Raw genomic sequence first — 24,234 nt, forward strand, 5'->3', positions numbered from 1 at the left:
ATGTAGCATTTCATTAAAGTGCTGCACTGCTCAAAAAGCACCAAGATTCCACCAAGCTGATTATTTCCCCTAAATGTAGTTGCGCCGTCAAATTACAATTTCATTTGTCACAAATCGGCGCGTGAAAATTCTAAGAATTACAGTTCATTGCATTTTTTCATGAGACATTGGATTTTTGAAGAACATGTGGTTGTGTCTGGTTCATCTGTCAATAAAACTTTATTTATATATCACTTTTTATACATTGGTGCATAATACTACTACTAATAATAACACAATAGTGAAACATGCTGAACTAAAATAGTGTTTGACCTTGAACTGATGAGATATACTGATGAGTATAAACATGATGCTGCAAAGCTGCGGGGAGGGGATTGTGTGTGTGTGTGTGTGTGTGTGGAGGATGATGTTGATATGAAGGTAAATGCCACCACATGGGTGACTGCAGGGATTACAATATTGTAATCTTATGATGAGTTTATACCATGTGTCTGCTGCCCCAACACTCAGGAAGACACACACTGTGGTGGAACACACAAGCATAACTTCAGAGTTTATATCCTGCTGTCGGATCCGAATTCTCATGAACTTTGGCCTTCAGAAGCAGCAGCAGCAGCAGATGGAGCCTGTGGTGATCTCCATCTCTCTGCCTCCCTCATTCTCTTTTAGAACACAAATCCTATTCTGATAAATACATTCTTATCTTCTAGTTTTAACTTTATGACAGTTTTCATGTTCCCCCCGATGGGCATCCAATCTGCTCTGTTCTCCACTGCCTTCATTTATTCGGTTCATGTTGCACTTTAATTAGATAGTACCTATTTCGTCATCTTTGTTTTTAGCCTCTTTTCTTTTGCCATCAATTTTTGATTTCCTGCCAGACGCCCCGAATGACCTCTGACTACGATGATGTGCTGCACAAATAAAACGTAATCTACATTACGTAATTAGTCTTCAGTTCCCGTGTGCTGGGAGGAAACCAACATTAACAACGATGTGTACTGCATCACTGCTGGTGACGGCAAAGTTAATCTGCTGATGACGAACAAACTGATCAAATACGTGAACACGTGCTGGGCTTGAGGAGGACGCCGTGGCTCGGGTGAAGCCCAGGGGCGCACTGACTCTCGCTCTCTGATGTTCACTGAGGCTGGCAGATGAGCTGGCCCAGGGGGGCAGCAGAAGCAGTGCATCATGGGAATGTCATGATGGTGCCGCCGGGACAACGGGTCAATGCAATATCGGGAGAGCGACACACACTCACAGAGACATCTATCTTTGATGATGTTCCTCATACGGGGACTGAAAGCAGTTATATTTTACTGTAATGCAGATTCTCCAGCTCAGCAGAGCAGGACACTCAGCTCTTCAATCCTCAGTTGCCTCCATGTGGTCATTGATAGGTATCGCAACTGCTCAGAACATGAACAGCATGAAATGCTCTTCATAGTTATCGAAATATCTTCATTTTATGCAAATTGAGAGACTTTTCTCTTTAAAATAGTACCTGCACTGCTGGGACACACTACAGGTTAGGTCAAGGGTCAAAAAGGTTACCTGAAGGGAGTGTGACGAATGAGGAGGGGATTTGTTGTGTTGTGGACAGACTAATCTGGAAAATGTAGCAGAAATTATGCATTTTAAAACTAAAATTGATGTGTGGGAGTCTTTCTCACTTCAGACTATAGCGATCGATGCTTTCTTTCAAGGATTGACCTCAAGTTTTCAGTAATTAATGACTTTTGGTGGGTTCTGGTTTTCTGAAACTGGTAGAAACTGCCACAGTTAATTTTGCTGCTCATACAGAGCACACAGTCTGTGGATGCTGCTCTTGCTCAGAGGCACTCAGGCAGCGTTCAGAGTTCAGAGGTAGTAGTCTTCCTCTTCGATGTCTCCATGCATGTCCTGGAAGCCGAGCGTCTGGATGTCGTGGGTGATGTCGGTGATGCGTTGGTTGAATTCCTGAGACCCGGAGCCCAGAGAGCAGCCATCGTACCTGCTGAGCCCAAACAGGAAGTCTGTCTAAATATTCACTCATCTCTCTGACTTCCTGCTCATTCAGACGTCAAACGTGAGAAAGAGTGCGACTTATCTTGAGCTTCATTTGAAAAAGAACAGATATAATTCATATGTTTAATATCACGGTCCAAACGCTCCCACTGATCTGCTGTATTTCAGGTTTAGATCTGCAGACAACTGCATTTCTGAAAACAAATTCTGATGTACTTCATGTGATGTTCTTACTTCTTACTTTTGACTATGTTTAAATGTGGAGAATCTGCTGCCTGTTATTTCTTGTGAAGTATTTTTTACGTACTCTGATTCAGATTTCAGATTTCCTTCATGTGAAATAACACTTCACACCTCGGGGAGAGAGTAAAAACCTTAAAAACAATTAACACTCAGTGCCATAATTAATATTGATAAATAAATAAAATAATTGAAGCTAAAGGACCTGCTACATATCTTCTCTTGCACACAATCAATACAGAGAAAAGCTTATAATGAAGGCACAAACTTAAATATCAGTGTTTCACTTTGGTTAGCTAAAGCCCAAAAGTGCAGCATGACTTTGACCTCTGACCTCATTTTGCTTTTGAAAAGCAGCTCAGAGCTGTATTATTATTTATATTTAGAATTTACAGCTGATTATGTTTCTTGTGCATTAAGTTTGTGTTTAGACTGATGGGACTGATGATTTGGGGCATTAAGTTCCAAACTTTTAAAGCCTGTTGAGGCGTTGCATTGCTGTGATCATGTTTTTAACTGTTATCTGTACATTATTTTGAATGAACGCTACATAAATAAAATTGACTGTTTTTTTTCACCTCTACTCATCAAAAAAGTTTTAGCATTTGACAAACTAAGTGACATTTAAAAATAATAATAATCTGTGTGACCTACATACCCTCTCATGGCCGAGGCCGACGCGCTGCTCATGCTCTGTTTGATCCGTCCGAAGCTGTCGGTTAAAATCCCTCCCTCTCGGATCCCGATATTCTCCAGGAAAATCTTGAACACATCAACATCCGGATCCGGGATGAACGGACGCATTCCTAGAAAACAAAACGAGGATTAAATATCTGTACTTTGTGTTGTGATGTATTAATACAAACACACACAGGACAGACAGGCTATCAATGCTGCTCAACAACTTTTTGGACTTCATCTATAGTTTAGGAAAGGGAGCAACATTTGTGTACATGCAGATGAATTCAACTCGACTTTATGGAGTGCAATCAATGAACGTTTAGTGTATTATCAATTTTAAATAGTAGCCCTGACAAAAAGTAATCTCCTTTGCTATAACAGGTGGAAATTTACATTTCACATTCCAACAGTAAACGTTTTTGTTCTTCAGGATATTAGTGACTGAAAATGAATGTGCAACCAACAGCCGCAGCATCAGTGAAGTAACCGTGAAGAAAATAAATCACTGGAACGGCTTTCTGTTTGTCAAAGGATGAATTTTAAGCTCTTGGGCCTGGACACATCACGACTCCTCAGGCCAGCTGGGGCAGGTTTTAATCAGCTCACTCTGAACATCTTTTTAATCATGTGCATTTTTATCACAGCAGCACTTCAAAAAATAAAAGCTGTCTCCTTTTCTGTGTGCAACACGGATCCAAGATGCTGTTATTGTTAAATTTAACGTTCTATTTTAAATGTCTCTGTAAAGCTCTTTTAATTCCCTGAATGGCACTCAATAAATAAATTTGGCTCGCCTCAACAGTGCCTTTGTGGGACCGTGTGGCCTCGGGGCGTCCATCCTTATGAAACACACTTTCACGTGAGGGCCACTTCATGCAGCTTTTGATAACACTTGACCTTGGTGAATTTAACGAATAAATCTCTGAGAGCATCACGTGCTGCTCAACTCCTGGAGTTGTGTTGAACCGACAGCATCTCACACAAATGTTTTATATATTCATTTATTTTACTTTATTATCGCCTCTTTAAAGGAAGAGCCCCCCCCCGAATGCCAAAAACAAAAAGCTGTTTCCACGACGTTAAACAGTGAGTGAAAGGTCAGCTGTGTTTAACTAGTGAAGGTTAAACCTAAATAAGGATTATTTTTAATTATTTTTAACAAACCATGATGCTATTTGAAGGAAAATCATCTCAAATATAAGAGAAGACTGATGTTTATCTGCTCTCAGACTCCTCATCAGCTGAAAACTTTCCATAATGATGATTATACGCCAGCAATAACAGGCAGCAGCTCGCTCACTAACAGGAAGTTGTGGTTTCCTCAGTGGAAGTGGGTCAGAGCAGAATACGGTGTGGTAAACACACACACAGGAACATCATGAACACACAAACATATACAACACGCATATTCTCTTTCCACTGCATCACCACACCAACAGAAAAAATAGGAGGTTGTGGTTTACCACAAAGTTTCAGTCAGTTACTGAAAGGCTTCCCTCTCTCTCTCTCTCTCTCTCTGTTCATCTCTATGTCTCTCACCCAAAAGCAGGAACTTGCGGTTGTCTCCGTACAGTCGCAGGAGCTCAGAGCAGAAGTGGTGGATGTTTGATCCCAGTCTGTACTCCCTCAGCAGCACAGCAACCTGCTGCAACTCCACCGAGCTCAGCTTGTTATGCAGCTACACACGGACACACACGCACACACACATTATTTCAGTCATACTGTAGCGGGCTGGGTTTGTGTCATCTCCTCCCTCTCCCCCTTACTTCCCACTGTCTTTAATAAATGAGAAAAAGGACGCCTTAAATAACTAAAATAATCCAAATTCCTCTCATGACAAAAATCTTTTTGCTGAATTTAAATCTGAAAAATGTTGAAGTGTTGAACATGAGAGCGCACACCGCACACACAGACACACACTCACTGTGATCATGTACTCCTGCATCAGCAGCAGACGGGGGTTTCCGTCTCCGGCGTCGCTGGCTGAAGCCAGACTGCGGTGGGAGTCCTGCAGCGACAGAGACGAGCCCTCGCTGTACGTCTCGCTGTAGTAGAGGTCAAATGCATCCTGGGAGCCATCACTGAGAGACGGAGAGCGTTAGTGACATCAGACAGGAAGTCAGCTGAAACACTTGGTCCTGAATCTGAAACCCTCGAAAAATGTGACTTTAAACTGGAAAAACTGCAGCTTTTGTAACATTGGATCATAACAATGAGCCAAGAATCTAAACTGATCTGAATATTTACATGTTACATTGATGTTTTAGAGCATTTACTGTGACGTTTGTGTTGGTTTGTAAATTGTGTGTTTGTAATTAAAGTTTGTAAATAAACAGGAAAGGGCACCGGTGGCTTTTAGCTACACGAGCAGCTAATGAGAACGCACAGTCCGATCAAAGATGTCTGACGGAAAACGCTTCTAACGTGACTCACTATGAGCTGCAGCAGCTGAACTCCGGGTCATAACTGTAGGACATGTCAGTCAGACAGCTGTCACCTACAGAGAGAAAAAAGCATCAAAGATCAAAACAACTCAAAATGACAGAAAGCCAAAGTCGAAAATTCATTCTGTCATTTCTCATTAGGCAGGAGGTTGGTGTACAGACAGGAAAAGGAAATGAAACACAAAAAATTCTAAATAAGAGGCGGATAGATCGAGAGGTTATGACAACAATCCTGTGTTTTAAATGATTTCTGCTTCACTTCCTTTTCCTGTCTCTTCATGGATCTGCTGTCTAATCTTCTCCCACTTATCCTTTCTGGAGCCAATCCCAGCTCACTCTGGGAGAAGGCGGGAATGTCTAAATGTGATTAAAAGAAAAGAGCAGCCGCTCTTTTTTGTTTCTGTGACGCCGATTTGGATTTTGAAACAAACAAACAAACAAACAAAAAAAATCCAGAGCTAAATGTCACGTCAAAATCATTTTGGCCTTCTCTGTGTGACTGCGTGTCACTCACTCCTCTGCAGCCAATAGCGGTCCGGCATGGTGTGGTGGAAGCCCGCCCGGTCGACACACTCGATGGTCTGATGGCCGTAAATGACCTGGAACATCTGACAGATCAGAGAGCAGTACTCCTCTGCAGCGTCCTGCACACACATCAGGCTGAATTAGCATCGATAACAGCGGTGACCTTCTCCTCTCTGACATCACCGTTATTATCACTCTCAGTTCTGAGCGCTGACCTTTCACTCCATTTCACTTCATCTTCGTTCTACTGAGCGAGCAGCTTCACGGTGAGAAATGGAAGGATTCACACCGGCAACCAAGCCAAACTCGGCCGACCCCCCCCCCCCCCCCGTCCAAACGTATGAGGTTAATGATGGAGGAACCCGATCTCCAATGACAAGGCTACAGATCCAGAGGTTCAGGTTATGTACGGCCTCTGTCTCAGTGTGTGTGTGTGCAGCTGAATGAGCATCGTCAGTATTGGCCCATGTTCATTTACAGGGAGAGGGGAGGGGTTAGGGGGCGGGGCTTCTGTCCTATTCAATCAGGACAAACTTTCGAGGCGATGAAACAGGAAGTTCCTGAGGGACTCACTTCTTTTTGGCCGTGTGGTTGTTTATCAAAGTGTGTAATAAAGTTTTTGAAATGGTTTCAGAGCACAGTGCTGATGGTGTTGAATTTAGGACACAATGTTGTTAGCTTAGCTTAGCATCAAGACTAGAGGCAAAGGGAAACAAAGGTTGTGTCCAAAGCACCTCTGAAGTATGTTGGTTGTTTGGTAGAGCCATGCTAGCTGTTTCCCTTTGCTTCCAGTCTTTATGCTAAGCTAAGCTAAAACTCGGACTACAGGTTGTCCCGTCGTCACCCACCCTGTTCTCCACAGCCAGGATGACCAGGTTGCAGTAGGCGTCGGGGCACGGCGTGGGCTCCAGCGGGTTGTGGTTCCTCCTCTCCCAGCTGCCGTAGCTCTTACCCCGTTCCCAGCTCCCCGTGCAGGCCTGTCGTCGCTCCCAGCTGCCCCCGCTGCTGCCACCAACTCCCCCTCCGCCGCCTCCTCCTCTCCTCTCCCAGCTCCCGCCTCCCCCGCCACCTCCTCCGCCATGCCTCCTCTCCCAGCTCCCGCCTCCGCCTCCTCCGACTCCCACCCCCCAGTTCCCACTCATGGGCCTCGCCCTTCGATTCTCCCAGCTCCCTCCTGTTTTACGAGTTTGCTGCCGCCTCTCCCAACTCCCTCCACCGCCGCCTCCTCCAACTCCCACCCCCCAGCTCCCGCTTGTTGGCCTTGCCCTTCGATTCTCCCAGCTCCCGCCAACTTTCCTGCTCTCTAAACTCCCCTCGCCACCCCTCTCTCCTCCTGCACCGCCTCCCCTCTCCACATTTTGGTTTTTGTCGTGGTTGCTCCTTGACAGCGACGGCCTCCAGTCGACACCACAGATGGTGTGTCGCCGCTCCATCGTGCCTCCGGCGGGTCGCGGGTCGGCATTGCAGCTCATGGTTTGTCTTCGCCCGTCGATGCCCGGTGGCTTTTTCCGGTCCATGCTGTCGTCACTGGCAGCCACGGTGTCAACGTTCAGACCTGAGGACGGAAAAAGTACGTTTAGGGCAAAGCTGGAGGACGCGGCCTACGAAGGCGTCCTCACCCGTCTTCAGGACCAGCAGGTGCAGCGCGTCGTCTCTCAGGTAGGAGGCGGCAGCGATCTCGTGCGTCGGGATCCTCATCAGCAGCTTCTCGTTGTCTCGCCACGTCAGCAGCAAACAGCGAGCCGACAGACTCAGGATACAGTCCTGGTCCACGCTGGTCTTCAGCGGCAGGACCTTCAGCTGCTACTGACCAACACAGGAGGACTGATTATAGCTTATTGATCAGTCAGTCAAAAGATCGTTGGGTTTACTGATTACTTTTATTTATCATTTAGTTAGTAAGAATTAAGTTTAATGATTCTACACTTTAGCTCTGATCAGATTATCAAAGAGAATACAGATGGTAGAAGTTATGAATTATAAAGAACATCCTCGTATCTTAAGAGTGATTAATAATAAATAATAGATTAATGATTGATCAGCTATAAATATGTTAGTGTAGTACAGAGTAGTATGTTATTTAATATTAGTCAGGAACATTCACAGGTTAATAACTTAGTAAATACTGACCCTGGCCGTGTCCAGAAGTTGTAAAAGCTCGTCTCGGCTGGAGGGATTCAGTGAAACTGACACCCAGGTCAGGTGACCAAGGAACTACAGGCAGAGGTCAAAGGTCACATAACTAGGAAAGAGGTTCATGGTGGCCATAAACTGACCATAAACACAAAAAAGTGAATCTAGTGCTGCATCCTATCTAATGACCATCAGGGGGCGACTCTACTGCTTGGAAACTGTTGATAACGGTATCAGTTTATATCGCTTTATATTTCAGATTCACCTTGACCTCCTTCTCTACGTAGTCGAGGATGAGCCGCTCAGGGTGGATGATGTAGTCGGGGGGATAGAGGGGGACGGTGTGCAGCGAGCGGCGGTAAGTGCTGCCTCGATCAACTGGCCTCCGACCAGATTTGGACCAGACCAGCCGCTTAATGGGGGACACGAAGCTCTGCAGGAGGAGACACAAAGACAGAAGAATGGAAAGGAAATAAAGAGACCAAAGCGATGGCCTGGATATTCAGTCTTCAGGACGCTGTTGTCAGGTTGTCCACCTGCAAAGTTAATGATCTCCTCTCAGCTGCAGCTGCACTTTGATTCGTAAATGGAATTATGTTGATAAGGAGGAGATGGATGCCTGAACACAACTTCCTGACTTTAGCTTTTCAATGGTTCTGTTGTGTGTTTGTGATCTTTTGGCGTTTGTTTTGTGCAGCTCCTGGTGGGGTTGTGTGTTTGAGAATGCTAATTTAGTTTGTCTCGCTGTTTGTGCAAGCTTCGGTGTAATTGTCCACGTGTGTGTTAGCGCAGTCCAACATCCCTTTGGATCGTCCTGCAGTGATTGGCAGGTGAGCGGGGATGTTTGACAGCTTCCTGCTGAGACTCACCAACAACACACAGCACGCTGTGAGACACGCACACAAACACAAACACGTCAGTAGACTTCGGCTGGGAAACAATGGACATTACTCGGATGCACTCTGAATAGAGAGACGGAATCGGACTGCTCAAGCGTCAAGCTCATTCTGTCTTCTGTTCTGACGGGAAACAAGGACGGATCTCCGTGTGTCTGACTTCTGATGAACATTTCTGCAGTCAGCTGAATTTAATCGTCAGGACGAAGATGGAGGACGATGGTGTTTCTTTGAGGAGACAGATGGAGGGAAATAATTGGATTTTATAATGAATGTGCTTCATGTAATAACCTGCCCAGGTCAGATCAAGGCCTGATGGAGCTCGTTATTTCTTTTTGTGTCTTTCCTTTATGTCTTCTTCCTTTAAACCAGCCTGGTTGGTTTTTTAGTGGGAAGGCCTCATCACGCCGCAGTCGGTCCGTGGAGTTCATCCGTGGCTTGGGCACGAGCTGGAAAGCTAACTGCTAACATGCTAATTATCCAGGAATATGCCAGTTTCTTCCTGTTTTCTGTGCGATGAGTCCTCCTGCTGTTTTGTTTGTGAAGGCGTCAGCGGACTGTTGGCTGCTGAGTTCGCGTTAGCTGTCTCTATTCTGTCAGTCTGGATTATGAAACACCATTTTGGACTCTCCGGCTCCCCGTACTCTGGAATGCTGGGACAGTTTGAGATCTTTTTTTTTTTTTTTTTTTTTAACCAAACTTCAACTCAATGAAAAAGATTTAAATTGTTTGATTTGTCTTTAAAAGCTCATTCAGGATCGGATTATTCACAGTCACAAAAAGATGAAACCTGGAGATTAAGGGACAGATTAAGATGCCGTACCTTCTTTGATTTCTTCGGCTCATAGTCCATCCTGGCCCGGTCCTCCCCTGGCCCGGCGGCGGGTCAGATAAGTCCTGGTGCTGGTCACACACTTCTTTTCCTGAGTGTGTTTGGTGTGTCAGTGTTGTGTTGTCTTTGCGTCTCTCTCTCAGTTGCTTTTTCCACCATCATGTGCTCGTCTCTCTCTGTCTGGATTTTTCATCTTCTGTCTCGGCTTCTTCGCTCCTTCTCTTTCTGTCTACACCGATTGTTCTTTTTAAACCTCTCCAGGGGCCACACACACAGACACACACACACACACAAAGAGAGAACAGGAAACAGAGGAAGCCCACTTCCTGTCCAAGAGGAAACTCCACCAGAGATTGATAAGGTTCATTCTCTTTGTGCTCGTAACTCACACATATAAAATTAAACCTTACCTCGTTTAAATGTATTTCAGCTGTTTAGGTTTAAACTGCAAACATCCAACAGCTTTTTTAAAAAAAGATGGAACTTCCTTTGTGATAGCTCGACCTTTAAAGAATATCAACATTAGTCAAAATGTCCTGATGTGTTTCAAGGAGCTGAAATTCAACACTTCTTTTAAGGTATATTTCCTCGACTTCCTTCCGATAAACCTAAAAACGATTTTGTAGTTTTTTTGAGCAAACATTTCTCTGAGTTTGGAATTTTCCAATAAAGCAGCACTTTCCTTGGCTTCTTCAAGAAAAACTATTTGTGTCTTGACCATAAATCCATGTTAACCGAAATCAGCAGAATTTATTTAAAATGTTCTTTTATCGACTGAGTCTTGAATCTTCAGCGAGGAAACATCTGAGGCTGAGAAATAACAACGATCGTACTTTGCCTGCAGCCGAACTGTTACACAACATATCAAAGCCGTTTGTTTGCTTTTCTTTTATTTAAATGGGCCGCACACTTCATTCACTGCTTTTTATGTCCCTGTTTCACTTCAAACTTTCACTGTTAATCCGCGATATAAAGGAAGTGTGTTTGTTTTCTTTCTTACAGGTATTTAAAATACGAGTTGCAGTTTGTTACCCCTCTTCTTGAAAAACCATTTGTGTAGTGATTTATTATTACAACTGTTAATTCTATAAAATAAAATTAGAACTTGTAGGAGAATTATAGAGCATCTCCTGTCATCAGATGAATATATTCATACACACCATGTAAGCAGCATTTCACTGAAATGATATCAGACTGTAAGTAATTATTATTTCATGAATCTCATCAGAATCACAAATGAAAAACGTGAAATGGTCACAAATAAACACCTTCGTCTCTGTTGGCCTTCTTTTAAAAGAGGATCTTCTCATCTTTATGATCCTGGAATTTATTATTTTATTGGGTGAACGCTCAAATCAAATTAACTTTACAACACTTTGGTAGATTAAAATAAATTAGGATTATATAAGAATTTATAGCTAACAAATGTTAAAGCTGTCAGATAAATGTAGTAAAGTGGCATCGAAGGAAATATTTAAAATGAGAAAATAATTCTGTTGAAACACAGAAATCTAAATCTTTGTGTTATTTACTGATCTTTTTAAGAATGAAACACTTTATGTCGACGCACACGGACACATTTCTGAGGAGCAGCTGTCGGGACAAATGTGAAAACTGTTTCATTGTTTTGCTGAAATTACGGGGTGTTTTGTACCTGTCTTTGTTTTACTCACAGGTTTAAACGGGGTGAGAGTTTATAGATGATAGGCTCAGCTCAGTAAGAGCAGTAATTATAATTCAGTAATATTCCAGGTTATAAATACACTGTAAAAGTCACAGGGCCTTAAAACAACAACCTGCAGAGCCAGAAATCTGCACATTTCATTTGTTGTTCATGCAACACGGAGTGATATCAAAGCAGGTTGCTTTGCCCTTTTAGTGAAATGTAATAAAGGAAAACTGTGATTCTATAAAAAGGAGTAAATCAAATATTCCTTTCGGTGGGCTGGGAAACTGGGACTTGTTGGGACGTTTTCAGTTGTTGCAGCTGCAGAGATGAGGTTTGGCCACAAGGGGGCAGCGCTGTGATGAAGACTGGAAGAGGCAGGAGGAAGGATGGAAGGAAGGAAGGAAGGAAGGAAGCAAGGACAGCAAACCTGTGACCTTCATGACACACAGCTCACAGCTCGTTTTTTGGGGGCGGTGAACAGATTGACCGTAAACAAGAACACTTTCTGTCCCTGAGTGTCCCGTGATGAACTCGTCTTTAGTCTGAATTCAGCTGTAAATGGTCCTAACGACACACACACACACACACACACACCTATTGTCAGGGTAACCACACTCCATGTTGACCGGCGGGATAACGGCTTAATCATCATCCAGTTACCTTGGCAACGGGACAACAAAGATGGGCCATTTATCGTTTGAGTGCTTCTTTCTTTTTTACCTCTCTCTCTCTGTCTCAGGCCTGAGAAGCTTTTATCTGAAGTTTTCAGATTCTGCCGGATCTCACTAATAAATTTAATTAGTTGAATTTATACACCTCTCTTTTTTTTTTCTTTTTTCTCAAAATGGATCCCCAAAGCAGTGACCAACTCAAACAGCACAAGTCAAACTGAAATGAGAAGGAGAAGAAGAATTGTTCTGTTTGGGCTCTGTAAGAACGACGTGTGTTTACGGCTGTTCTGAGCTGATCCAGACACCGTTACTCACCTAATGCACAAAGAAGACAGCAGCTGGACGTGTCTCCTTCTTCAGTCCAACCGTCTCCGGAGCGAATCGGACAGAAATCTGCTCAGAGCTGACAGTCATTGCTTAGTGTCGGCGGAGAAATGCAGATTTGATTAGCAGAATTGAAAGACCTTAATTGTTCATGTGAATGAATCAGAGGCGAGAAAATTCAAACGGTGTGTAACTGGTTTTAAAGGCAGCTGTGGCTGCATCTTAAAAATATGTAACCCTTTCTATCCATCATTTTAATGGACTATTTGACAAGGTAAAAATAAATGATTCACTTTACCAAACTTTTCTTCTAAAACACGATTTTGCTTCCACATTGTCAGTAAGTCACCAAAGCCAAAGCCAAATTTACCTCAGAGAGACAGAAGAAGTCTGATGGTGATTCAGCTAAACATCAAATATCAAAATCTGATTTATTAATACAGTGCCAAACCATAATAATGTTAAATAGTCTTCTACATGGTCCTTCATCATTTTATAGATATCAGACATGTTCAAGAAAATCAGCTGCTCCTGTTTCTGTAGACACACACACACACACACACACGTTTTAGGGATCCAGAGTTGATGTACCACCAAAACATATCGAGGTACTTTGATGTTCACACCAGTGTGATTGATGTGTGTGTGTGTGTGTGTGTGTGTGTGTGTGTGTGTGAGTGAGTTATATCAAAGAAGCAGCGTCCCTAAAAAAAAAAAAAAAGCCCCATGCTTCAAAAACACATGAAGTCTGATGCAAGAGGAGAGGAACATCGGCATGAAGAACATGGAGGAAGAGGAAGTGGGTTGGGAATAAAAAGGAGTAACGTCAGAGGAGGAAAAACAAGAAAGCTAGAGGAAGAGGAAGGTAAAGGAAATGTGAAGATGGAGGAAACAGGAAGTGAGGAAAGACGGAAGGAAGAATAAGCCGCCAAAGATGAAGGGAACGAGGAAGGAAGGACAAAAAAGACACACGGCAGTTTGGAACCAAAGAGGAGGATGGATGTTCGGTCTCTGCATCCCCGGAGACGCCGACCAAATAAACAACGAACCCTCAGGATGGAGGGATGTTGATGTGCGAGCGATGAGGAGATCAAAGGATGGCGTTTTGAGGAAAGGAGGATTAAGGGGGAGGTCGGTGGGTGGAGATCCAGCTCCGGCTCCTCCTCTTTCAAAAAGTCCAACCACAGCTGGTGGGAAACGACCAATCAGAGGAGGCCAGGAGCCTGTTGCCATGGAGCTAATGGAGGACAGGCTTTTTAGAACTTGCTGGATGATTTGAATAATTTGAAATATTTTAATTTAATTTTTTTTTTTTATAATCAATCCAAACCTCAGCAAATGCCTTACAAAACACAGCTGCTGAGGATTTTGGGTAATTTACAACAACCAAACAAATCCAGAATAAACCGGTGAAGTATATCCAACTTAGAATCAAACTGTGAAAACGTCATGGCCAACCAAAGGTGGTCCAAGGAAGGAAACCCACTGGACCACAGGGTCAGGGGTCAAAGGTCACTGGTGGGCCGTGTGGTCTGGTTGTGATAGAAAGCTGTCAGAACACACAGAGATCAGTTTGTTGTCAGGATGTCCATGCTGATCCCGGCAGACCTGGAAGAACGTGTTCTGATTATGGAAGAGATGGAAAACCTCCAGGACGTTCCAACCTAAACCTGGTTCAGCAGGTTTGACGAACAAAAACCAGTTCAAGGTGTTGACCTGGCTCCAGCCGGTCCAGGACTTTAAGCATCTGCTGCTAACATCCAGTGATCTCCCAGACGAAGCAGACTGGGAGAGAACGACAACAGGAAGTAATCCCAAAATAAACCAGGAAATGAGGAGTTACCTCTAAGATGCACAATCCAAAAACCACACAAACGCACAAGTTTATTCGACGGCTGTTCAACCATGTTTACTACAGTATTGTTCCCATCTACAGTTATCAGCACAGTTTGTTGAGTTCTTTTTTAACATCGTCATAGATATTTTCAACACTGGTTTATTTTTCAGCTCGCTCACTCAGAGGATGTTGAAGCAGCATTATCAAAAGAACTGAGAGCACATCCTGACACACACACTGTACATACGATACATACAAACCAAAGCACACACACTCAGACACACACGTCCTAGTATAGCGCCACTCTGGTATATACAGATATATAGAATGAGTAAAAAAAAATCTGTTTTCAGTTTTTACATCTTAATATAAGAGTCATACCAAAGACATGGCCACCGAGTGAGTAAACAATAAATAGATATAAAACAAATACAAAAATAAATAAACATAAATACTTGCATCAATTAATAAAAGATGATTTGAGTTTTAATTTTAAACTCACCGTTTACTTTTTAACATGTTTTTTTTGTTGTTGTTTTTTTTTTTTGTTCAAGTCAATAAATACCTAGCGCACCACTTTTAACTGTTATTTTTAGCTTAACGACGAACTGACGCGCTCGCCTCGCCCTCGGCCGACGGCTGGGAGGTCAACACACGCACCATCTGAACACCGCAGGCGTCGCGTTGGACACGAGCACGAGTCGTTGTTTTCAGCACCATTAACATCGCAGCGTCTATCGATCACCGTATCAACATCCGCAGGTTTGGGCCGTCCCGATTAAGAAAACCGGATTATTACCAATTTTTCGTGTGTGTGTGTTTTTTTTTTTTTTTTAAATCCCTTTTCCTGACTTTCGCTGGAGAGGAGACACACATTCAATCACCGACCTCGTCGGGATGAGAGAGTCTTAATAATTGCTTTAGCAATGCAGATGAGCACATGATGGTCGCTCCATGTATCCTAAAATAGTTCATGTTCTCACATCTGCATGTGCAAAGTGAGGCCAGTGAGGTGAAGTCAGCAGCAGGTGGAAGCTTTAAGTGACACTTTCTGTGTTTTGGTCTCGATGTTATTGACGTTTAACCCCACCGGTGGACTCCCAGCATGGAATTAGTGCAGGATATTTCTCAGGATCCACTTTTATTTTCATTTCCAGTCGACATTAAATTGAGAGAGAGAGACACGGTGGGAAACACGATAAAGGTCCTCCAGCTGGCAATCCAACCGTGGATGTTGTAGAAGCATCGGGCTGCCAACTAAACCCCCGAAGAGTCTGATTCCTAATGATGGCAGGGACTGTTCAGCCCCTTACCAACACGACCAGGCCGAATTTGACATTTCTAATAAAATAAGTTCTCTGAGAAGATGCTGAGGCGTTAGCCTCCTCCTGCTAACATCCAGATAATCAGACAGAATGATGTGAACGCTGCGATTAAAACTCATTGTTGAAAATAAAGTGTATAAACTGCTCATCATGTCTGCTCATGTCTCTTTGACCTTAAGTACAAAAGAGACGTGAAATTTTACCCTCAGGAGTCGGCGCCGCACTGCAAAATAGACACATGCATCGTCAGCGTAAAGGTGATAATTAAAGCCATTCTGGAAAATGCAACCGTGAACACATTCCTGTCGAGCCAAAGAGGGAACGGTCTAAATTTTCTTCTTGTCGTCAATCAGGTTGGAGATGGTGACGGATTTTTCCACGTTCAGCAGCTTTTCTACAATCAAAACATTCAACACAAGTTCGTAGTAGCTTCACACGAGCGCCACTGTGCCATAACCTTTTGGATTTTTTTGTGCTTGTGCCGGTCAGCCATGATCGGGTGAATCCCTGAACTGGCAACTTCTAAATGCTTGTGGGGTTGTAGCATAAAAATCTGCTCTTCCTCTCACAGCGACTGAGTAACAAACAGGATCTCCGATGGGACGTTTTGATGAACATGCTTTTTTTTTTTTAGATGCATCACAAATAGTCACTGAAACATTTTTGTTTTTTCTTTCTTTTTTGTTTTTGTTTTTTTATTTTTATTTATTTTTTTTTTGGAGAAGAGAAATGCTCAAACGTTGGTCTCAGTGTTGCTGGGAAAGATTTAAAGGTCAGCTCAATTTAAACGCACAGACGAAACCTAAAGGCCGTTTAAGAGAAAACGTCTTTGAGGGGAACTTCAAAGAGAATGCCGAAGACAAATGCGTTGTGTTAAACGATAAAGCTTAGCGTTGATGCGAGTCTTTTCTTTCTCGGCATCCAGCTGCTTCTATTTGTTATGGACACTCATTTACAATGAGGAGGTGAAGAAGGTGTTTTTTGCCATCACAAAAACAACCTAAAGGAGCGAAGACGATTTGTTATCCATTCTTTTTGTTTGTTTGTCTCGGTCCAAACCTGAATCTACCAATAACCAGTTTGGTTTCATTTTGTAAACAACAACACTTTTTCTGAAAGGCCGATCTGCGATAGCATTGTTTATGTAACAAAAACATAAGCTAACCAGTTAGCCCGCAAAGATATCATGGTACACAACACCTTTCTGTTTTTGTCATCACTGTTTTTTTCTTTTTTGAGTTCAGTTTTGTTGCATTTTGTCGGATGTGTTCAACAGGTTTCTGCAGTTCAATCCTCCCAGACTGTTAACACTTCCTTCCAGCTAACCAAACACTGGAAAAAGTTTTCAGCTTATTACGAAGGCGCTGACCTCCACGTGTTATGTGTTCAAAAAAACTCTGGACGAAATTTAGACTCTTAAGAGTGAACGAAGCTTCTTCACCCAAATGTCATTCATCACCTAACTACAGCTTATTATAATAGCTTATATCTGACATCTGAATGTATTCAACTGTACATCATGGGCCGGTTTGAGGTGACTTACAGCACGCCATATGGTAGCAGCCACCGCAGAAGTCCTCCACCGGTCCTGACTGAAGTCCTTTCTTGGGTCGGGGATGTAAAATGTGGGACTTTTGCTCTGGCTGCTTTTTTTTTTTTTTTTTATACATATGGATGAGTGAACTGTCACTTGAATCTCAGGCCTACATTTTAGAGACAATCTGGACCTGGACTGAGTTGTGAGTCTACAGAAAATGGATTCTTGTGTTCTCATGAGACAGGAGGCCGACGTAGATAAATATATTTCTCTTTAGACACCACTGATGATGCTTGGGGGGGGGGGGAGGGGGGAGGTGCTTGATTAGGGACATGCAATCTTTTGGGAGAATGATTTGAAAAAAAATCAAAACATCCTTCCTACCTAATGTCTGCATGGACACTTTTCAAAGTGATATTATTTCTCACAATATGAAGATCCAGATTCACCAAAATCAAGGTCAAAGGTTAAAATTGGAATGGCACTTGTTTTATTAGTATTCAGAGTTTTGGATTATTTATTCTATATTATGTGTCTCGTTTCTCACTGCAGTAAACTTGTTTTAGTGTTGTTGAAGGAATATATGGGCTCTTATGGCATTGTACGTAACCCAGAAAAGCAGACTTCCATTTTCAACCAGGTTTAGTCCACTCTCAAGGTGGATCTTTGCAAATCGCCTCAGCGGCCCCTTTTTTCTGCCAGTGTCTAAATTTGCTCGAAACCAAAATGATTGCATGTCCGGGGCAAGCTCTAGCAGCCAGTCTCTAAACGTTCCCTGGTAAGTCCCTGCGGAGTCTCCGGGGTCTGCGGCTCAAGTTCCTGCAGCAGGCGGTTTCACAGTTATCTCAGACTCTGCAACTTCCTTGCTGTCAAATCCTTTTACTTCTTGTAATGACCTTACAGGATGAAACTAAATCTAACACTCCTTGGTCCTCAGATGAGAGATTACATTTCTCACCTCCAAGCTTTTAGAAAAGATGAAGATTATCCCGGTCCAGAGTTACTCCATTAACTTCTCGTGGCTCATTCATGCTACTTACTCCCGGACTGCGTCCTAAGGGGAGAGCCTTGGTCCCAGATTGCGCTTCACATTTTACAATCAAGTTCTGACAACCTCTTTTCTTAAAAGGAGTTGCCTGACACTGTGTCTCCTTCCCATGCTTCTCTTGGCATCGGCAGTCCTAGGATGAGAGCTGATCTCAGGCGGAGCCTTGGTCCCAGACTGCACTTGTTGAAGTTTTTAAGAGCCCCTCTTGGCTTAAACAGTTGTCTCATATTCTAATACCTCTTTGCTGCCCATCATGCTACTCCTGTACTGTATCCGGGGGCTGACGGCCGACGACGTCTCCAGAAGCAGGATGGTCTTGCGGAGACGCCGGTCGATAAAGTGTGCATCCCAGGCCGGGTATCGTTTTCTTGGCAGGTCAATCCGGATCACGGGGCCCTCCTGCGCACGGGAGGAGGAGGAGGTCCTGTGGAGGAGCGCAGGAGAGGAGGAAGGGGAAGGACGTACTTGGAAGACAGGCAGACAACTGTCTCTGTCCCTCTCCTTGTCCCTGTCTCTGTCCCCAGGAACCGGCTCCCCTGCGTCTTTAGTCCTGGGGAGAGTCCTCGGAGGGCTGGTAATGACCATGTCTGTTTGGGACCCTTGCGAAGGGGTGAGGCAGGCGTCAATCACCCCCGCCACCCCTCCCGCTCCCACCACACCCTCGTCCACGCAGCCGCCCCACTGGGAGCCCAGGACAGGCCCGTCAGGATGCAGCCAGCAGTAGTACACCAGCATGAAAAAGGTTCCCAGGGCGAAGCTGCAGGCCACAAGGCAGACCACGACCAGGGCGTAGGAGTCGGAGGTGTGGGGGCCGCGGTAGGTGTACCAGGCGGCGGTCAGCGCCACGTTCTCCGCCAGCGTCACCGAGTAGTAGACAGTCATGCGGAAGCGGCTCGGACCCTCTTTGACGTTGAACCAGCAGAAGATGTAGATGATGCCCACAACCATGTTGTAGATGATCTCCTCCCACTTGGACATGCAAAAGTCCGTCTCACCTTGGATGATCCAGAAGGTCATGACGCACCTGCAAATAAACAATAAACAACACTGAAGGACATCACACGTGGACAATAAGGCAAACAATGTCTTTTAAAACTCTTTGCTGGTTACGATTAAGAATGATTTAAAGAAAAAATATGAGCTTTTTAAAGCCTTCCAAATGTGGAAGTGGACTCTTGTCATCATGGCGCACCAATGGCTGACAATGAAAATGCCAAAGTAGAGCTGGAAAACGGAGGCGAAGAGGGCGAAGGCCACGGTCCTCGCTCCGATGGTGAAGAAGTGCCACAGCATCTGAGCGATCACGGCCTTGTAGGACATCGGCAGCTTGTCGTCACGGGAGTCTCGAAGGACCTTCTGGTATGAGGCGATCATCCAGGCCAGAGAGACCAGCGAGGCTGAGGCTGACAGACCTGGAGAGATATTTTACATTAGAAGTGTGTATTAGTAACCCAAAGAAGTTATCTTGATTCAACAACCATGTGATGAAACTTCTTTGATAAGTTAATTTACTTAATCAAACCTTTTGGAAAAACACGCTGCGATACAGACGGTGGTCCGTCAAAACATAAAAATAGAATCGCATACTCTAATTATTGAAATAACATTGATGAATCCTCTGGAGAGGATGTGATCTGATCATTCCCTGAAATTTATTATTATTATTATGACAAAGGAAAAGTTGAGTAGATCAACAAATATAATTGTGTCATCAACTTCTCATCGCATTTAATGGCCCGCAACAAATTTGATGGCCATCATCAGATGGGGCAATATCTCAGAATTAATGAAGAAATGATTAGTTGATGACAAATGATTATGAAGAACTACGGATGGCGGCGCAGAGAATGACAACTCGTTGTGATATTATCATTCAACCAAACCGGCCTCTGAACCGGTTTTTACTCTGAAGTCAGACGGTCATCACTGAGCGCAGTTTAACACATCAAACATTCATGGCTGATCATCAGGCCGTCTGGCCTCAAATTAGTGAGACAGCATTAAAGTTTGAGCAGAGAGCAGAGAGCTCCACCAACTTTGAAGGGATCAGGGAGGACCGCAGTTTTGCTGCTGCTGGATTCAAGTTGTTTTCAGGTTCTGAAGAGCTGAATCAACGTCACATCGTGTGATTTGCAACGCTCAACAGTCGCTTATATTCTGTGGAAATGGAAGATGACAATGGACCTGATGACCATCAGGGGGCGTCTCCGCTAGTTGGAAAAGGAGAAAGGTTGAATTGAAGTCTATTGGAAAATGGCAGCTGGTGATGCAGCTGCTTTAAGTCTATTTTCATCACATACAAGAACGCCGTACTGTTCTTGAACACAACAAATATAGAGCTCCAGCAGCTCTGCTCTCTGAAAATGTCAACAATGTTGGCGGCTCATGTCTAAAACAACACGGAGTCCAAATGAGCCTCAGAGCGGTTAATATTTGTTTTATTCATCCTGATCAAACATTCAGGACTCTACTGAAAACTGGATTCACCATCTGTCTCTTTCCTTCTTCTTCTTCCTGTTTCTGACCAGTTTAATCTTTTCAAAGATTATGTGCTCTTAAAACTTTCTGAAACATTTAAGTTTGCTGTTTTGACAGCGATTCGACGACCCACTTCTGCCTCCCCAGTGTGTCAGAACACACAGGTCGGGAACGCAGACTAAAAAAAGTGGACACTGATTAATGAATCCAATGACGGTCCTACTTCTTACCTGATTTAGTAGCTCAGTAAAGGTTTCCCTAACGAGTTTATGCTCTAAACACAACATGATGTATTTTTTAAATGATGGTCCCATTCCTGATTTTACAGATCAGGTCCGATCTGGTTCTGGACGTTCGGCAGCCTCAAAACGAGAAATGACACGAGCTGTCTGATCTGCTCTCTGACGGTAAAGGTAAATAATTCCCTGTTGTGTGTGGGACTGCCAGGACTGGAAATAAAAGGCAGATCAGATCAAATGAGTCAGATGAATCACATCACCAACGACCCCCCCCCCCCCCCAAAAAAAAAAAAAAAAAACTGAAGACGAAGACGAAGCTAACACTAATGGGAATGAAAAAAATGTGTCGCTCAAACAAACAGCAGCTGGGAACTTCTCCAACATCCACAGACTAATTCTCTAATTCCACCATCTGATTCTGACACGTGAACAAATCCGCCGAGCCCCGACGCTCCCCCGAGAGCCCATTCTGCTCGGCTCGTACAGGAAGTGAGGATGGCGGCGAGGCTGGTGTCAGCAGCAGTCGAGTCGGTTCTATGAGTTTGGACATCGGGCCCTGAGGTCATGGTCGTCAGGCTTTGGTTTCTGTGGCTGACAGCTGACCCGAGAGCCGGCCAAGGCTTCGGTCAGCGTTGGACCGAAAACAGACTGTTCACTCCGATTTTGGTTAATGAAGCTTCTTCTTTTCTGCTTTCATCCAGCTGTGTTTAAAACGGTCTGCCGCTTTGTAGCTTTGGTTTAAAAGAGAATTTCCAAAACATGAAAAATACGAAATGCATGAAGCTCAGTAACTGCCAATACAAATACGTGATGAAATATTTAATAAAGCCTGTCAGTGGACGTATTTATATACAATAGTGCCAAAAGTGAATAACTCTAAATAAATAGCAAATTCAGAGGAAGAAAAAAACTAAAAAAAAGATGCTCTCTTCATCCTCATAAAGGAAAGTTAAGTTGATACACCAGCACAAGAGCTGCAGCATAAAGAGAAGGAGTCTAAATCAAAAATATAGATGAAATAGAACCACGAACAGAGTAAGTCTACAACGTAAATGCAGTTTGTTATGTGCATGTTGAGCACACAGTGTCTGCTGCTCGGCCACGTTCTGCCAAAATATTGATATTTTAATCTACTTCTATAATCTCCTGGAAGATCATGCCGCCAAAGAGATTTAATACTTTTGTCAATATCATCCTGCCCCCCCGCCCCGCGAACAAAAACCCCCACCTGAGTCTACAAATCAAACTGTCTCAGCTTGAAAAAAGAAAGCAGAGCTGTTACATAAGAAATCAGCCAGAAACACCAAAACAAAGGGGATTATGGGCAGAAAGTGACAGATGCAGTTTGTTGTGCTTGGAAAGCCAAGCAAATCCCAACATTGGGAGAAAGTGAAGCCAGAAAACGCTCCGGATTTGTTCTCAACAGATGACTTGAATGATTAATTGGCAGCGCCGATCAGCGGAGTTATGAAATAATCAATGAGTCTGATCAGCACGGAGGCAACACGGGCCGCAGGGGAGAGGACACAAACAAAGTCATCTACAGCCTGCCGGGCCCCAAAACGGCCACAAGTGTGTGTGTGTAACAGAGATAACCACAGATTTATGATGACCATAAAGATTTTTATACTTTAACAGTCCACACTTCTTCAAAACTGCCTGAGAATTAAAACTTCAAATGTTGTCTTCAAAATATGGTAATAAAGCCTGAGTGTGTGTGTGTGTGTGTGTGTGTGGAGGGCAGATATCAGTACGAGAGTCCATGCTTTATTCATGCACCTCTTACAAAAAGCAGATGGGCTTTTGATTAATAAAACAAAGCATCCACCCAGTGCGGCACGGTGGAACAGTGGTTAGCGCTGTTGCCCCACAACAAGAAGGTCACCAGTTCGGTTTCCGGTTTCCTCCCACTGTCCAAAGACATCCTGTTTGGGTTCAGTGGTGACTCTAAACTGGTTGTTGGTCTCTGTCCTCACCCAGAAATGGGAGAACATCCTCCCTCTCCATTAACTTCTGAAACAATCAGAAATGACGGCCGGTAAAACCAAATAAAACAAACTCCAGTTTGATCACCCAGCCGCTCATTTCCCGCAGATTGCATCTTGCTTTCATCACTAAAACTGTCCTCACTAACGATGCCTCTGTTTTACTCTCAGACTTTCATTTCTCTGAACTAAACCTCTCTATAATAAAACATAATGTGCAATATGCTACATAACATTTACTAAAATATCCAGTAAAACATAAGCTGCAAAATAAAAGAGCTACGGAGATGAAACGCAGCGATGATGCTCCAGCATTATGAATGGAATAATTTCATATCATCAGTCACAAACCGGGACTTTTTTTATTATTATTTTAAGTACATTTTACTGCAGAATTTTATTTTCACATTGAAATGTAAAGAAGAGCTGACTGGTTTAGTTTTTATTACTGATGGTGAGAATCAGACTGTAAACCTGTTTCCTCGGAGGCGTCGCAGCTTCTCTCACCTTGCAGCGGCAGGACGGCGTTCCCGTGGATCATGATGCTCAGCTGGAGGACGAGCTGTGGCGCCGACTTGAGGAAGGCCTCCAAGAGGCGGAGCATGGTGATGTCCGCACTCTCGAACATCAGGCGCCAGTGGTAGTGGCGGCGGGGCCCGCTGCTGTGCCATCGGCTCTGGGCGCCCAGGTAGAGGGCGTGGATATACCTGAGGGGGCAGAGACGGAGCGACGGTTTGGGATTAGACTCTTTATGATCTTTCCTCCTGTAATATTTCCGTCATCAATCAGAAACCCTGAAACACTGTCCAGCTACAGCTCGCCACAGATTTGGTGATTCAGTTTGACATCAGAAGAGACCACGGCCTTCTTGTCGTAACCAGTTTCAGGTCCAACACCAAATTTCCATCTGATTTAAACCCTCAGAGAAGTAATGCTGTCAAACTTTCCTCTCAGCTCATGCATCATCAAAATGCGTAAAACCTTTAAAAACATGAAAGCGTGCTGTAGTCATGATGACCAATAAGTCCTAAAATCAGACGTAACCTGTCCGTCAGTGTTTTTACTTCTTATTCGTTCTGTTTTTCTTTGTCACATTTGGGGAAAGATGCATTGTTGGTGTGAACGGAGGATTTAAAGCAAAGGAGAGAAAACAGAGAAGCAGTTTTTGAAACAGTTTGATTCCATCAGTTTGTCTGTTCAGAAACAGGAAGTGATCATTTATTTGGAAATGGAACGGTGAATCGCTCAGCGAGGAGTGTTTGGGTTTAATTAAATCCACGCTGCTAAAGGATGCTCAGCTTCTTCCTTCGTAATTTAGAGCATCAAACTTCTCCACTTGACGGCTGTAAACACAAACAAA

At 43.8% G+C, this 24,234-nt stretch overlaps 2 protein-coding genes across 2 annotated transcripts in view; both read right to left on the reverse strand.

Annotated features, from left to right (window-relative positions):
- Positions 1 to 195: 195 nt before the first annotated feature.
- ccm2l (CCM2 like scaffold protein) lies at positions 196 to 9,987 on the reverse strand. Its single transcript, XM_029507352.1, has 11 exons — positions 9,753 to 9,987; positions 8,299 to 8,466; positions 8,031 to 8,114; positions 7,520 to 7,703; positions 6,749 to 7,455; positions 5,890 to 6,019; positions 5,365 to 5,428; positions 4,856 to 5,012; positions 4,471 to 4,609; positions 2,909 to 3,056; positions 196 to 1,996 (listed from the first exon to the last, which is right to left on the reverse strand). Exons 1-11 carry the CDS (start codon positions 9,780 to 9,782, stop codon positions 1,864 to 1,866), a joined length of 1,944 nt encoding a protein of 647 aa, XP_029363212.1. The 5' UTR covers positions 9,783 to 9,987; the 3' UTR covers positions 196 to 1,863.
- An 8,345-nt stretch (positions 9,988 to 18,332) lies between these two features.
- xkr7b (XK, Kell blood group complex subunit-related family, member 7b) overlaps positions 18,333 to 24,234 on the reverse strand; it is a 43,300-nt gene continuing 37,398 nt past the window's right edge. Inside the window, exons 2-4 of the mRNA XM_029506987.1 lie at positions 23,382 to 23,581; positions 19,365 to 19,584; positions 18,333 to 19,196 (exon numbers count right to left, since the gene is read on the reverse strand). Of these exons, the coding sequence (XP_029362847.1) occupies positions 18,383 to 19,196; positions 19,365 to 19,584; positions 23,382 to 23,581 (1,234 nt within the window). The 3' untranslated portion in view covers positions 18,333 to 18,382. The remainder of the gene's footprint in view (positions 19,197 to 19,364; positions 19,585 to 23,381; positions 23,582 to 24,234) is intronic.

The sequence above is a fragment of the Echeneis naucrates genome, chromosome 7 (assembly GCF_900963305.1).
Source record: "Echeneis naucrates chromosome 7, fEcheNa1.1, whole genome shotgun sequence".
NCBI classification, from domain to species: domain Eukaryota; kingdom Metazoa; phylum Chordata; class Actinopteri; order Carangiformes; family Echeneidae; genus Echeneis; species Echeneis naucrates.

Coding starts and splice junctions, on each gene's coding strand:
- ccm2l (XM_029507352.1), bottom strand. CDS start 9,782: ATGGACTATGAGCCGAAGAAATCAAAGAAG. Junction 5,013..5,364: donor TTCAGCTGCTGCAGCTCATA/GTGAGTCACGTT, acceptor TCCGTCTCTCAG/TGATGGCTCCCAGGATGCAT. Junction 4,610..4,855: donor TGCAGGAGTACATGATCACA/GTGAGTGTGTGT, acceptor GTCCGTGTGTAG/CTGCATAACAAGCTGAGCTC.